Raw genomic sequence first — 16472 nt, 5'->3', positions numbered from 1 at the left:
TTTACTTAGTGGAGTTTGTGCACACCTGGAGGTAAGAAGGACTGGAATAAATTAGGATTTGACCAAGTGTACCTGTTGATTTGTCCTAATCAAATATGATGACATTACTACTACATCACAACATCACTGCTACCAGGAGAACCAGAGTATAGAGGAGGAGGAGCCACCTGCTGTGGTCCAGCAAGGTGCACTGTATTCGGGCACACATTCCGAGCAGCTGGTGTGTCTCCACAGAGGTCTCCGGCAAACCTTTTGCACTTTCCAAACGCCGCGGCGCTGGCGTTTCAGGTGGCTGGTAAGGTTTTTGTGTGCTGGATGGGGTTGTTTTTCCCCTCATCGTGGAGCATTTGGTACAACTAGCACACAAAATGTCTTCCTGGGAAAATGAAGGTCTGTTTCCAAGTGAGCTCAGGGGAAGTTATGACAGACCGTGCTTCATTTGCTCACCTGCACGGTACGGGTGATCTCACCACGTTGGAGCGTTTTTTGAAATGATCGGTTATCTGAGAAATTTTTAATGTTATCGGATTTATCAGAATGACAACATAATTCCGTCATATCGGCCTGATAATTATGGGCCTGATCATTATTTCAAGTTTTTGGGACACCAAGTATATGGCATAAAGCACACACCTGCATGTGTGTGTGATGTGTACAAGTGTGAAATGAGAAACATTCGATGCCAAAATCCGACAATTAGACTTTGGTTGACTTGTCAGCTCCTCCCTGTCCAAGCTCCTCCCCAACTATTTCTTGCTCCACCTCCCGTCCTCCTTGCTCCTCCCTCTCACCAGAATGGGGTGGGTCTTCAGACAAAGTCCAGCCTGTGAATGTGGGGCTTATTGGAAATTTCCTGAGGCAGTGCACCCGCCGGATCAGAGCCATCCCGACGGGAAGGTCGTAGGAGGTGGACGAGGAAGACAACGCTCTCCACTCAAGCAGACCACGCTCTTGCCTAGAACCTAACAACACACAACTAGAAAAGATTAACACCATTTTGCTCCTTTCCCCCTCCTGTGGTAAGACCTGAGCCCCCACAGTCAACCAATCAGCAAGTGGACATTGTGCCTCAGACCACCATGAAGCTGCTTCTTCAAATCAAACCCATCTGGACAACAAGTCACCTGGAATTGTATTATCCAGGCAGAAAGCCAGGAAACCGCCAACAAACATCTCCGTGGACAGAAGGACCGTCAGGATTTGATTGAGTTCTGCCACACCTGCAAGCACACAGATGATCTTTATCAGACCTCTGGCTGACCTTCTCAATGGACTCACATACCTGTGTTGATGGAGTTGGGGTGCGTGTCCAGGTACGTGGGCAGAGTCAGACCAAAGAACATGGAGAAGCCCAGAATGAAAAGATTTCTGGACGAGTTGAGATCCACCAGCTGCAGGTTGGACAGACCGACAGCCGTGATCATGCCTGACAAATACGGACAAACCAAGATGTGGTCCTGGTTCCACTTGAAATGGACATCCCAGTGTTAAAGAGTAAGCATTCACCAAAGAGCGTGCAGAACATTCCTCCGAGGATCGGATCTGGCAGGGACGCAAACAGGGCGGTAAATTTCCCAACGGATCCTAACAGCAACATGATGGCGGCTCCGTACTGGACCACTCGCCTGCTTCCCACCTGCACACACAACCAACACTCTTTGCAGCTTTAGATGGACTCGTCATCCCACCTATCGGAGCCTGGAATGTCCAAGGATGAGGATGACCGAGGACGACCTGAGTTTACCTTCGTTATGCCGAGCACTCCAATATTTGGGCTGGAGGAGGTGGAGCCGTTTCCAGTCCCTAAAAGTCCAGCAATGATGCAGCAGATTCCCTCTGTGAAGATTCCTCTGAAACAAACACAAGAGATCCAACACCTGGGCAGGAGGGGCCAATCAATTCCTGCCTCACCTGTTGATGGCATGGACAGGAGGCGGAGCCGCTCCGGAGAGACGAGCACAGGCGTAATAGTCGCCAATAGATTCTACAATGCCTGCCAGCGTAGCGCTCAGCATGCCCAACACCCCCGCAAACGTGACCACAGGCAACCCCCACTGGCCTACGAGGGGTCAAGCGACAGTCACCTGTGACCTTTGAACTTGCAGAGAAATGTGATGATGTCATTGGTCTCACAGGGATAAGGAACTCTGAACCAGGGAGATGAAGACATGATGTCGCCGCGAGCGTCGGTCCTGGCCTTATGTCCGTAACGTCCTGGGTCGGTGGGCAGGAGGTTGGTCAGGGTGAAGATGTAACAAAGCAGCCACACCAGCATGATGGCCAGGATGATCTGGACAAAAACATTCACGAGTCACAAACTGGCCACCTGGTGAGTCACATGATGCCAGTCTTTTTACAGGAAACATTTTGAAGATGTGGACTCGGATGAACTTGACTCCTTTTTTCTTTCTATAGACAGGAACAGGAAGTGAAGTTGCCCGCAAGTACTGAGCAAACAGTACGATGAGGAGAATACACCTGGAGAGGATAGAAAGAAGCAGTCGATGTGGAAACGAGACTGTGAACGTGAGCAGAATTCAGGATGAGGAATGAGAGGGGAGTCCCACAGTGCTGAGAGGCCCCAGTGAGACCCCGCCCGGTCTCCAGCCGTGGTAAACACGGACAGGCCGATGAGCGACACAGTGGGCGTGATGGTGAGTGGCCCGATGTATTCCAGCAGTATTCCTGGCAGTCCCAGAAGACCAATCAGGACCTCCAAAGTGCTCGCCACCATGATGGCTCCCTGAATCTACAAGACAAACACTCTTGATAGCAAAGAATAGAATACTGCCCCAAAAGCAATTACGCATTCATTTGCATAAAAGGACTTACGATCGCAGCTACAAGCAATATCGGTATCTGTTTTTTTTCCCTATAATGAAAACCGATATAGCCCTTTAAGCGCCACAAGCAACATTGCCGTCGCCATAACAGTCAACACGCAGCATCCTGTATACTTGAGCCAATGCTTTGCTTAACCGTGGGAGGGGTGGCAGGACGTGGCGGGTTGTCAAAACACGGTAGCTCATATACACTCAACGAAAATAGAAACCCAACACTTTTGTTTTTGCTCCCATTTTTAATGTGATGAACTCAAAGATGTAAAACTTTTTCCACATACACGATATCACCATTTCTCTCAAATATTGTTGACAAATCTGTCTAAATCTGTGATAGTGAGCACTTCTCCTTTGCTGAGATAATCCATCCCACCTCACAGGTGTGCCATATCAAGATGCTGATTAGACACCATGATTAGTGCACAGGTGAGCCTTAGACTGCCCACAATAAAAGGCCACACATTTCACAGGTAATGCTTACCAACAATTACTTTTGATAGCATTTGGCCCGTAGACTGCATCATTTGGCCATTAATAACATCATTATGAGGGCAGAATTTGCCGACTTTGCGGAAGACGCTGTATTCCCACGCACAATTCATTCAATCATATGTCTCTGCGGTAGTGGGAATTAAAAAAAAAACACATAAATATCGGCAGGCAGACGCGGTAGTTTGCTTACGCAAGATGTTGTTTACAGCCATGTTATTGCTGATGCTGTATCCTTTTGTTTCACAACAGATACAGTATGAGTTAGTTGCACGACAGGAGATATGTTAGGTTACACATATCGGTTAGACATATCAGATATAGACAAAATGCTAATATCAGACATCCCTAATAATAATAATAATAATAATAATAAGATTAACAATAATACATTCACTGGTAAGATGGCCTAGTGGTTAGTATCACACAGTCAGGAGATCGGGAAGATCTGGGTTCGAATCTCCGTTGGGCATTTCTGTGTGGAGTTTGCATGTTCTCCCCGTGTGTGTGTGGGTTTTCTCCGGGTACTCCGGTTTCCTCCCACATTCCAAAAACATGCATGTTAGGTTAACTGGAGACTCTAAATTGTCCATAGGTATGAATGTGAGTGTGAATGGTTGTTTGTCTATATGTGCCCTGCCATTGGCTGGCGACCAGTCCAGGGTGTACCCCGCCTCTCGCCCAAAGTCAGCTTGGACAGGCTACCCGTGACCCTACTGGGAATAAACGGCATAGAAGATGGATGGACATTCAGTGTTTTTCTCTTGTCTACTTGTCTTTGTTTGCTTACGTGTGACAAGATCTCACGATGAAAACAAATAATTCTCCTCCTTTTGGTTATCCGCTGAACAACAGAACTCCAAAGGCGTTCTCAGCACACAACAAATCCATGCGGCGCACAAAATGCAATCATTCACTGTGAATGAAATAAACACGATTCATTCTGTACCATTTTGCAATGCAACTCAGTGAGTGACAGGGAACAACAAGCGGTAACAACATACAACACAATGATGAACACTGTGCAGCCAATGATAACATCCTGTTGGTACGTACGTGCGCATGCTGCTTGCTAAGCCTGTATTATGTCTAAACAGGCACTGCGACATCCGCTCACCAAGCCAAAGTAAAACAAGCGGTTCTTTTAAAAGCAGGCTGAAGAACACAAGCAGGAACGGAGACGAGGGTGGTTGACCCCCGCTCTAAACCCTACTCACCATGGAGACTTCTGGCCGTAATGCTTGGCAATGCTCAAATGTTTTCATGGCAACAATAAAAGACATGAAAGTCCCACAATTTGGTCATTACTAACCTCTCTGATGCGAGGTTGCCAGACGTGGGACGTGTCAAGTGGAAGACTCCAATTCCCATAAATCTCCTCTGGAAACACACACAGACACACAGACACACACACACACACACACACACACACACACAGTGTGTGAAGTCTGCTTTAAGCCTGGTGGAAGACTAGTCGGTGATGTTTGTGGAGAAGCAAAGAAGAAAGGAAGCCATCTCACCCTGACTTGGACATCTCCAGCGGTCCAAACTGAGAATGGCTTGTGCAGGAATCAGGAAGGCCAAAGCAGACGCTTGGAATAGCGGCAATCTTCACAAGAACAACAAACATTTCTGACTGACTCTTTCAATGGTTTTATGGATGCTGTCCAGTAAAAGAAGAAGAGCGTCCAGTCAAGGTTTTCTACTACTGAGTTGAAGAGGAAATGAAATAAGGTATGTCACCTGACTCCCACTGTGGTCTGGATCAGGGTGGTGACCCCAACGGTGGTGAAAATGGTTCCAATCAGCTGACTGACGGTGTTCTGGTCTTGACCCACGCACATTGCCTCAGCCAGCAGGAACGGTACCGCTACGGTTCCGCTGAAACATGTCAGGTAGTGCTGAAGGCACGTGACATATTCAATGGTGTGAAAGGTGACATGATGTGACTGGGCCACTGTCTAGCCCAGAATCAGGTTCTACTAAAAGTTCTACCAGTCTAGTCCAAGTTGTACCTGCAGTCCCAGTAGAATACACAAGTACCAGGGGGGGACGTCCTCGATGGTGTAAATCATGTCTGTGGACACATTCGGCTCTCCTGTTGGCCCCTTCTTTGACCCTTGGCTCCGCCCCCTTGGAAGGTAATCCTGACTCTGATTGGACACAAACCATTGCTAACAAGTGTGTTCCACAGTGTTTACATCTGCGCATGTAACACACAAACAACAATGGACAGGCGACAGCGTGCCTTGATACGAACGGAGAGGAAATAGCACCGAGTAACTGGGAGGTCTGACTTTTTTGTTAGCAATGGTTTTATGATGCAAATGTATTACTCTTTTGAACGTGTATTGTTTTGAAAAGCCAAACTCTGTACTTAAATGACCCCAGCCACTAACCGGAACTACGTTCCTCCTCGCCGAAATCCGAACAGAACGCCGCTCGCAGAACAAAGTGGTGTGTGTGTGTGTGTGTACACTGCACTGCTGATGAGGATGTCGTACAACTTCATGTGAAAAAATCTGAACTATCCCTTTAAGTAACTCGCGCGTATTTCACTCATCTGCCCGCGCCTCTTCGTCCTGGCGCCGTTCCGCTGTAGCGTTTTCGTATCCTTGTTAAAACATCTTGCTCCTGTTGCCGTATTTTCCTCATTCTCCTCGAACCGTAGATTCATTTATTTCTACAGCCGCAACGTCTGCCTTCCTTCGGCATGTCCAGAAGTCCAACTTTTTGTGCGATGGTTAGCATTGTTGGGTGCAGAACGTTTCGCCGACATTGTGGGTTTTTGTCGGGGAGAAAACTTGCAAACATGCAGCGTTCATAGTCACACGGTGAGCTTCTTCTTCTATCGCTTATTGGCGGTCGGTAGGCAGCTCTCACAGTTAGCTAGTTTGCTAGCGATGACCACAACAGAAGGTGGCACGAAGGAGATTGATTGACCACTGGCCAATAGCACTCATCATAAATACATTGAAAAATGCATAATTAATCCATGTGATCGGTATCGGCCGATGTCAGTCCTGGATGATCGGTATCAAAATCAGCAGCATAAAACCCTGAACGGAGCACTCCTAGCTGAAACCATAACATACTTTGCCCTTTTGACCTGAAAATGCTTCTGTGCAGATAGCCCCCAACTGACGGAGCAGTGTGCTTCTGTGCTCACGCTTTACGTACTAAAGTAGTTCCTACCAACTGTGTATCATTTAGACTAAATCTCATTTAGTTCCTTTCCACTGTGTTCCTGTTCATGATATCCTCAATGAGTGTAGTATCAAAAATATCTATATTTTCATATGAATGGTATCGGAAGTATTGAAATTTTTGGTTATCAATTTTGTGAACTTTGACCTGCTGTGGCCGCATTTGGCGTTTAATGATCAACTAAAGTGTCACAGTGACCTAGAAAGACCAAATCATGAACATCTTAATCCTTCAATTTGATACTTGGAGTGTCCGCTTTATGGATTGTGGTCCTCCTCAAAGTTCAGATGGTGACACGTGGTTGCCAAATGAATAGCATGCTAAGTACTTCTTTCACGGGTCAAGCTCCTCATCGTTAGATTGAAATATTAATCAACAGTGAGCAGCAAAGCCTTCATTGGCCCAAGAAAAATGTTGCCTCAGTAGGTCTACAAATGAGCAAAAAGATCATTGTTCACTGAGTCCGCAACCAATAATCAATATTGACTTTACCTTGCAGTCATCTTGGGTTTGATTGGCAGCCATGTGAAGCAGCAACGACACGAGAAAGCGTCGTCGTCGTCTTCCAGTGAGATGGTTAATAATCTTTTGTTAGTCTCTGTGGACTTTCACCTGAAACACAAACTTCTTCATCAATTAGTGTCCGCTGAGGCGTGTCATCTGATCAATGATTACACTTAACGAAAGCTGTAAATATATTAATAATTGATATTACCTTTTGTAAAAAGCAGGTAGACATTATCGCATAGAAAGGATTCATCAATAACCAATCCAGCAAATTTCACAACATGCAACATTTTATTGCATTTATCCTTTCCATTTCTATCAACAATCGCCATAGTTGTAGTCCTCATGCTATGCTAGGCTAACATGCTGATCTAAAGTGGACCAGGCAGGTGACTCAAGTAAGCGGAGCCTCTCGACTTTCCTCCAATCATGAGCCTTCTGCGAGTGAGGCAAACTGGTATCCATGAAGCTGCTCTTTTCCTTCAGCGTCATAATAAATAGACGTCATTTCTCATTATCGATTGAGTCCACGTGATTGACAGTCGACCAATGGGAGTGCAGGACGTCAGCAGCTCTTCAGAGAGGCGGAGCTGCAAAGAAAGACACACTGGTGACTGATGACATCATCAGACAAGATATGATGTCACATGACACCTCGGACGCCACAGCTGCAGTGCATGCTGGGAAATTGATCATGTTGACCGGACTTCACTGAAGTCTTTTGGACCGGGAGCGGACCGCCAACAAAGCCCAAAGTCACCCACCTTGATTAAGACCAAAACTTGGCCAGTGAACATTTGTGTCATGTTTGATTCACGCGCTAACGAGCTGTCGTTTAGCTGCTGGTGTTTTCCCACTCTGGTTGTTGCTGACATTGAATGCGCTAACATCTAACATCTGTTTGCAGGTAAGAAAATCTGACAGCGAGTCCATCGGGAAGTTCAGCACAGAAGAAAAGCTCAAATGACGACAATTCAAAGACAACTTTTATTAAGATTTCAAACATCAGAAAAAAAACATTTACACAAATGCTGTTCAGAATTTTGTTCAGAATCTCTGATCTGCAAACAGACGGGAAAAGAGTCCAAAAGTCAAGAAGAAGACAAACAGAGAGGGAAAAGACACCATCATAATAATCATCATCATCATCATTATCATCATCATCATCATCACGGTGGTGTTGTTCATCAGGAAGGACTGAGGCCTGGGACTGGCAAATAGGGACAGAGTGAGACATCACAACATTGACTGAATTTAGAGCCAATCACATGGACTTCATTCAAAACAGTCCTGGAACCACGTGGACCTGATCCAGGACTCTTCACGTAGACCTGACCCAGTTTGGGACCCTGACCTCAGTTCTGAAGAGTGTTTCACAGCTTTGATGAGTTTTTAGTCTCAATGTGCTCTCCAACCATCACAGGACAAACCACCGACGTGCCAAACACGGGAAGCCAGACAGGCCAAATGTCCGACTGGAACCAGGAGACTAGAACCACATCCAGAGACAAGCCGTCCAACATTTTCATCATTTGTGCTAACTACTCTCAGCACAAAGACTCAAAGTGACTTGGCTGCTTGAAATCTGCCTAGCGAGCACATAGACTTGGACTAGAAGTCCAATGGGGACCTGCGGCTGACACTAAGAACCCGCCACTTCACCTACAGGAGGAACCAAACAAGAACCCTATCTGCAAGGGTCAGTCTGTCGGGGGCAGGGTGTGAGGGGCGTGGCCTGAGCTACTGCTACGTTTCAAACTGGGTGAGCAGCGCGCGCACTTCAGGCGTCAGTTGTTTGGCGGCACTAGCGGCCTCTGAAATGGCGCGGCGGTACGGGCCCTTCCTCTTCCTGTCGAAGCGGGACTGGAAGCTCTCCAGGAAGGGAGACAGTTGTGAGAGCGGCAGGAAAGAGGTCGTGGGCGAACCGAACCAAGACACGCGCGCTTCCTGCACGGCCAAGACGGCGTTGGCGCGCCGTGCCACCGTAATGCCGAGCACGCGCGCCGGCCACCAGGGGAATCCATAGATTTTAGCCCAGACGATATCGCCCACACACACCGTACGACCGTCGGGGAGCAAACACTTGGACACGGACTTGGAGAAGACGGAGGACGACGACGAAGACGAGGAGGAAGAGGAGGATGATGTGGAAGACTTGCGACGCCTTTTCAGTTCACCTCTTTCATCTTCCTCCTCCTCGCCGCCAACCTGCGTCTCCACACAAGCACTTGGAGGACAGGAAGAGGAGGGACATGGAGGCACTAAGGAGGGGGGGTCTTCAGGGGGGGGGAGATCTACTGTCTGTGTGACGCTGCAAGGTGGGGGGCAGGCAGGAGGAGGAGGAGCCTCCTTATTCTCAGCAGCACAATTAGAGGGGGGTGGTGTTGGGCTGAGGGAGAGGGGCGGGGCCTGTACTGGGTTCAATGTAGGGGCGGGGCTTGAGGTTGACGAGCGAGTGCTGTGTTTAGGTGGAGAGGAAGAAGAGGGAGCCTGAGCGTCATCTGTACGATACCTTTGGGGTTTGACACGCATTCGAGGCGGCAGTGCTGTGTGCGAGGTCGGGCTGACGTGGGCGGAGTTAAGGTGCTGCAAGCGGCGGGTGAAGTGGACCTTCTGGTTATGGTTTTGTAAAGCAGCGGCTCGGGTCATGGCCTTGGCCCCATCTTGGCTCTGGTTCTCGTCTTTGGTGCTACGAAGCGGCGCCGGTTGCGAGTTCCTTGCCAGCTTCTTGAGAACGTGGCGTGCTTTGGAGCGATCCACTGAGGGTCCTTTGGCCAGAACCTTCTTAGAGTTCAGCTTTAGATGCATGGCGCTGGGCGTGGATGAGGATGAAGCCACACCCCTCAGAATGCGACCAGAGGTGGATGATGACGTTGACACGCGTATCCCTGATGGTGTGCGTCTATCAGAAGCACCGCTGCGGCTACCCTTGTCGTCGCTTCTCAGTCGTTTCACCTCAGAAGACATCGGCCCTTCAGCCGGCCTCCGTCGACGTAAAGCATCCTCCCCCCTCAAATCCACCGGGCCCCGGCGCCCTGCTGATGTGACCACGCCTTTGCACTTGTCGCAGAGCACCTGGCGGGGGCGGAGCTTGATGGCGTTCATGATGGAAGTTGGTTCCTCACAACGGTAACGCCGCTTGGGTCGTTTGATCTTACGAGGTGGGGGCTGAGGTAACGCCTGGTTGTAGGTGTCTCTGATGAAAAGGGGAGGGGGGTACGGCGCCCCCTCCTGAAACAGCGGCGGCGGCTTAGTGGTCCATGGCAAAGGAGGCGTGTCACCATTGGCCACTTCCTGCTTTGGGGATGCTTCACTGTTGCTTTCTGGTGTGACCAGCGTCTGAGGGATGGGAATTCCATACGGTCCAAACCTGCAAACACAATACGACAACCTTAGAGACTCAAACACCACATAAAATATGACAAAGTACTCTTAGGTGTTTTCAACGTCTTCTTGTCCATGTTGGAATGTTTTTATGAGGTGGATTGCCTCCATGCTTCCACAATCTTAGCACTCTTGTGGGTTCCTCACCTGGAGCCAAAGGCCACTCATACTCAACATACTACAGACAAGCAGGAAGTGAAGAAGATGGTCCTGCTTGACGCTTGAAGCATATTTGCAAACAAAGATCCTGGGACATCATGTATCATGACATCTGTATGGCCCGCCACTGTAACAACAGGAGACGGAGTCTATCCCAGGTGGCATCTGAGAACAGATGGCCTGCCAATCACAGGGCTGATACATGAAGGAAGACATAACCATCCACGCCTTTTCTACCGCTTATCCTGTTTCAGGTCACAGGTGTGCTGGGGCCTATCCCAGCAGACTGTGGGTCAACTGGTCCCCAGTGAATCACAGGAAACACACACAGCCTGACAGTCATCCAAGAACCCAAACACAATTACTGGCCAAATACTTGTGGAGTCCACCAAAACTGAGCCTTCAATGTAGGAATTGTGGAATTGTCCGATAAAAACAGAATCTACTGTTAACCGCGGAAATGCTATAATCGTGAGGAGTAGCGACGTTTGTGTGGGGACATATTTACCCAGCGGACCGCTCATTCATAGCAGCATGAAGATTGGATCGGGATCATCTGCCGATCCACTGTACTTTGAAGGCCGTTTAATATCGGCTTCCGCCACAAGATCGGGCCGATCTGGTTGCCGTATAACGTTCGTAACTCTGAGCCACACTCCAGCATGGTAGGTACGGTAATGCGCCTCAAAGCTTGTTGCCACTCAACTCCAGCCACCCGCAAGAAGAAGAAAACGCAACACCGCCATGCAGACATAACGTGGTGAAGTTTGTTTCACGTTGGGCATTCGGCTCCGTAGCTACAGCGGTAGTTCACCCTCACTGCTGTGTCATGGTGCGGGGAGCGCGCACGCAGTGGCGGAGCTACGTGGTTGCCGTGGCCGACTCTGGTCACCCCACTGGCCATCTAGACATTTCAGGTATCAACTTATTGCCACCCCTATGTGAGGAACGGTCTCACCTTGGCCACCGCAATGAAAAATTTCTGGCTCCGCCACTGCTCGCACAGGAAGTGCTGCTGTAAACCGCTGGTTGTTTATAGTAGGGACCGTCAATAATTGCTATTGCTATTATTGTCATTGCGCTGAAGAGAGTTTGTAAAAAAAACAAGCAAACAACAAAAAAAACAAAACTCATATATTCTAAATCACACCACAAATTTATCTTTAAACATTTCAAATGATTAGTACTACCCTAAAAGTATTTTGCAAGCCCATTTTTTCCAAGTAAATTCAATGCTTTGAAGAGCTATTTTCATAACCATATTCAATTCCACATATTCATGTTTGTAAAAAAAAAAAAAAAGCTTATTATTGAAATAAAAAAATGTTTAAAAAAGGATCGAATCGGAAGCCAGAAAAGATGGACGGGGACACCCCTAAATGTGAAGATTTTATTCACTGACACAAGAAAACAAGAAGTGTAAAAAGAAAAATACGCATTTAAAAAAAAAGTTTCGAACAGAAAAAATAGAATTTAGGGAAAAAAATAAAATGGAATTTGGGGGGGAAAAAACGGATTTCATAGGGCCCTATAGATGCGTTCAAGTATCTTCCTATTTTTAGTTCAGCACAAATTGAAATATATGTAAGCCTGTCATGATAATCAATAAATCAATTCATTGCAAGATAAATAAAAACAAAGCGGATAATGGATATATTGACATGTGCACGCATGTTTGTTTTCCTCCACCAAGCAAGCTGGATGACGAGAGGGCTCACTCTGTGCATCTGTTTCAACACCTGGGCGTGTCAGTTCGATAGCGGAACGAACTGAGCGAGTGAACCCTCCTTTCAGTCATTCAGTCTCTTTGTCCCATTGGGTGGAGGCGGGGCTGCTGGGGAGTGGACACACAGAGTGGGGTAAGTGAGGAGTAAAGCAGCATTTACACTCTGCATTGTCCGGCAAGTTGCCGTGGTAACGTATGTCATTTATTTATGTATTTATGGTACGCCTGAAAAGCGTTAAGACTAGTTTGCATTCTGTTTATGCATAAATTACACACTTGGCACACACTGCCCACGCTCCGGCACAACTAATTTACAAATTGCCAAGCAGTGGTGGGGAATTAATTGATTCTTAGATGCATCGCGATGCGGATATTGACGATTATTAATTGATTCATAAATGTCAATAATCGATGCTGACAGAACAAAAAAACCCAACAACAACAAACAAAAAGACGGAAAGCGGAAGTGCTGCCTGGACAGTTTGTGGCGGTGCACCCAAGTGTAAGACGCTACCAGAATGGCTGAGCGTAAACTTCGACGCACACCCGCTGGATTTAAAGCGAGTGTCTGGAAGCGCTTTGGCTTTCACGTAGTTGAAGGTAAAATGAGCAGGACAAGAGCCAGACAAGATGCAAGCTTTGTCATACAAGCTTCAAATATTTTGGGACAGGACAAATATGAGAAACCACATAGCACGTTTCCACCAGAACCAGGAGGATTAGTCATTTTATCATCGCATCGCAGGCCTCTGAATCGCAATCACATCGAATCGTGAGGTGGCCAGAGATTCCACCTCTCATTTACGTGTACTGCACCACAATAGTACGCGTGATGTGCGTTGTTCCCGCATGGGTATGCTTTGTCACCGCCACTTCCCGCATCCATGAAGCAGTCCTGGTATTATTTGGTCCCGCTGTGTCCCGCGTGATGCCACGCAAGAGCAGGCATCGCCCCATAGGTTCATTGATTCACATTCCTGTTAAGGAATAATAGCCAATGTTCATTATTTATTCAAGTGCAATTTTATTTACAGAGATTTGTTACTCCAGTTTTATGTATTCTTTTTATTGTTGTGTGTGCTTTTTATTGGAGTGTTTTTTTCTTCACAGAGGTCTATTTTTTATTGTTTTTGGTTGCGATTGTGCTTTTTATTTAGGTGCATTTTTTGGTAAGAGAGACTGACAGTCCATTTTATTTTCAGTGGGGTTTTTTTTGGTTGAATTGTTGTTTAATTTATTTTATTTAAAAGCTCTTGCCCTTCCAATTACAATGTTAAATGCTCTTGAGAAGTTTAAGTTTATTGCTTTTGACTGGCTTTATTATGCCATATATATTCATTACATTCCTGAAAAAATGGTCTCAATATAATGTTGTCAATAATATCGGCAATCATTTGTAGGACAACGGTCGTCCAGCAAAATTTGTTATCGTGACAGGCCTAAATATATGGATACCTCAAATGTTACAGTACTTCAATCATCCAAATGTGACTTCATCAAAAAGCACCACGTGAACAAAATTAGGGATATGAAAAAAAATACACATCAATGCTTTGTCGTAATTTATTATTTTATTGCCATGAGCTGCTAAAGGTGCTGTCTGCCTTGTTAGATGCATGACAGCACTAAATTTCGCACGTGCTTGCAAGCACTACATCCCGCTCTCTTCCTGTTCCGACAGTGCAAGCCACGTCCTATGTAACACACACGTGCATTAGTTATGTTTCTTGTCAGGTAATGATAATGATTTGGCAAAGTTTAGCTACCAATGTTAGCTATAGTTGAATGTACAGTAATTCCTCGTTTACAGCTGTTCGTTGGTTCCAGACCTGACCATGATAACTGAACTTCCATGATGTAGGATTCCTTATTCATAAATGGAATATTTTCATAGTTACAGCATAGAAAACCTTTTTTAACATTATTAGAGCTCTCCAGACATGAAATAACACCCCTATAGTCACCTTTACACTTGTATTACCCAATATAAAGTAGACAATAAGACATAACATAGTCATACACTATTGCCTCATCAATATCCTCGTTTGTGGTTACTCACAAGACCGATGCGCGTCAGTGTCTTTATTAAGAATTAGAGAACATATGCAGAGAACATTCACAGTCGGCCACAACTCACGCCAGCCACTTGCACTCTCCACACTGCTAACAGTCAACTCTAGCTAGCTGAAGTCACACAAGTCACCTCCCAAGCCCCGCCCCTTAAAGGCACACACAACAAAATCACGTCTTCGGAATGCCTTATATCTGCATTTTCGTTCATTCAGCTATTTTTATGCTTGAAAATGCTTAATTTAGGCCAATAATATGTCAAATTTGATTAAATTTGCATATTTTATGACAAACAGTCAACAACAAAACCGCAATAATTTATTTTTTTAAAGCATGATAGAGTGAAGTCAGGAAATCTGAACTGCAAAGTGGCGACTGCATCATAACCACACAATGACTCCAAATTGTTGCTCGCTTCTCTGAGACTGCTGTTGCGCACGTGCAACGTGACGGACTTGTACGCGTATAATCCGTGTATACGCCATGTACACATGTATAAGCCGTGTATAAGTCATTTACTGTATACGCCATAAATACATCATGTATATGTCATGTACATTATGTATATACCGTGCATAAGCCGTGCATAAGACATGTATACGCCATGTATAAGCCGTGTATAAGCTGTCTATAAGCAGTGAATACGTCGTGTATAAGCAGGGTAAACATCATTTATAAGTGGTATATACGTTGTGTATGAGCCACGAATGCCAAAAATGTGACAATGTTAAACTTGGAATTGTGACAAATATTTGGAGATGAATAAAGTATCTATCTATCATTCTATATCTTTTAAAAATCTGCTAGCAAGTTGTGGTGTTCTTATGTTTTTTTGGCTTAAAAAGTGTAAAGAGGAGAAAAGTAAAACTTATTTACATTATGGCAGCCTGTGAGGGTTTGTAAATCATTTGTAAATCATTTTTCTGTTGCATTCCATTGCCTTGATATTAAATGTAGGCGCCACAGTGCATGAACATCCATAGATCGTTGTTGTTTTAGGGTTTTTTTAACTTTACTGAATCGACCCATATGCCTTCCCTGCTTTTCCGTTAATGCCCGCCATGACTTTACCTTTTGGAGACGTCCATCAGAACCCCTGAGAACACCTTCTCGCCCAGTCGGAACGACACAACCAGTGCGTCATCGATGACGTGGTCCAAGCAGACCCGGACCTCGGAGCCGAGGCTCAGGTCTTGCACGCAGCCGAGCCGCGGAGCATCGGAGGTGGCTTCTGCTCTTGTAGGTTCCGACAGTGTGGAGATTTCTTCCGGTTTGATGTCAAGCTTCGGGGACCGGCATGGTGAGGGCGGTTCCCGTAAGCCGCAACACTGCATTTCATCAGAACCCGCTGTGGGTTTGCCGTACCCTGCCTCAGGATCACCGGTACCGTCCAATATGGCGTCTTCTACAGATGAGGGGCTTCGCTCAGGTTGGACCAAAGCCGTGTAGCCTCGTTCCCGGCCAGCGGTCTCAACACGATCAGTTGTCACGTTTGTTGTCGGTTCCGCCGGTTCTGCCAGAGACAGTCCAGCCTCGGTACCGGGCGGGGGAGCCGGGAAGGAGTGCAGGAAGACGGCGGACGGCTGCGCGATGATGCTGCGGTATGCCGCCTGAGCAGGCACGTTCCAAGCAGCTTCTGAACCCCCCGGCACTCCGGGAGAGAACCGCTCGGTGCTGATCCGGTCCAGTGGAAAGTTATTCATTAGTTCATCGTTCGTGGCGTTCTCACAGAGGACTTTTCCCGCCCCGGGCTCCAGCTCCGGCCTGACATGGCGGCGTTCCTCTCCGTCCCCACCATCTCCCGAGAGTGGGCTGGACAGCTCCACAACTGGTTCTAGCTGCAGCACCCCTTCGGCCTCCTGAGAGAGTCCTGCGCGTCCCGAGCCGGTGGGGCCCGGTTCCGGTGGGCCCTCGTCGGTCGTCGCTGTTGTGAGAATCTCCGCAGCTCCTGGCTCAGTGGCCACGGCCGCCATTTTCTTCCGCTGTGCAACCAAACCGCATCGTCCCGCCCTCGTAAAAAGATTGTGGGCACAGACACCCCCACGAGTGGCTGTCGAGGTTGTCGGTCAAACGAAGCACTGAAGAACATC

At 47.0% G+C, this 16472-nt stretch overlaps 2 protein-coding genes across 2 annotated transcripts; both read right to left on the bottom strand.

The window, feature by feature from the left end:
* On the bottom strand, window positions 1-7591 carry slc23a1 (solute carrier family 23 member 1). Its single transcript, XM_054755205.1, has 14 exons — window positions 7029-7591; window positions 5345-5482; window positions 5073-5230; window positions 4850-4938; window positions 4642-4709; window positions 2568-2749; window positions 2358-2478; window positions 2134-2290; window positions 1912-2059; window positions 1745-1850; window positions 1507-1636; window positions 1283-1426; window positions 1125-1220; window positions 1-962 (listed from the first exon to the last, which is right to left on the bottom strand). The coding sequence occupies exons 1-14, from the start codon at window positions 7059-7061 to the stop codon at window positions 697-699; spliced, it is 1836 nt and encodes a 611-aa protein (XP_054611180.1). The 5' UTR covers window positions 7062-7591; the 3' UTR covers window positions 1-696.
* A 48-nt stretch (window positions 7592-7639) lies between these two features.
* On the bottom strand, window positions 7640-16365 carry pwwp2a (PWWP domain containing 2A). Its single transcript, XM_054755204.1, has 2 exons — window positions 15454-16365; window positions 7640-10413 (listed from the first exon to the last, which is right to left on the bottom strand). Exons 1-2 carry the CDS (start codon window positions 16353-16355, stop codon window positions 8790-8792), a joined length of 2526 nt encoding a protein of 841 aa, XP_054611179.1. The 5' UTR covers window positions 16356-16365; the 3' UTR covers window positions 7640-8789.
* Between the last annotated feature and the right edge of the window lie 107 nt (window positions 16366-16472).

Source organism: Dunckerocampus dactyliophorus, chromosome 16, assembly GCF_027744805.1.
Source record: "Dunckerocampus dactyliophorus isolate RoL2022-P2 chromosome 16, RoL_Ddac_1.1, whole genome shotgun sequence".
Classification (NCBI taxonomy): domain Eukaryota; kingdom Metazoa; phylum Chordata; class Actinopteri; order Syngnathiformes; family Syngnathidae; genus Dunckerocampus; species Dunckerocampus dactyliophorus.
This window is presented reverse-complemented; position numbering and strand designations above follow the sequence as displayed.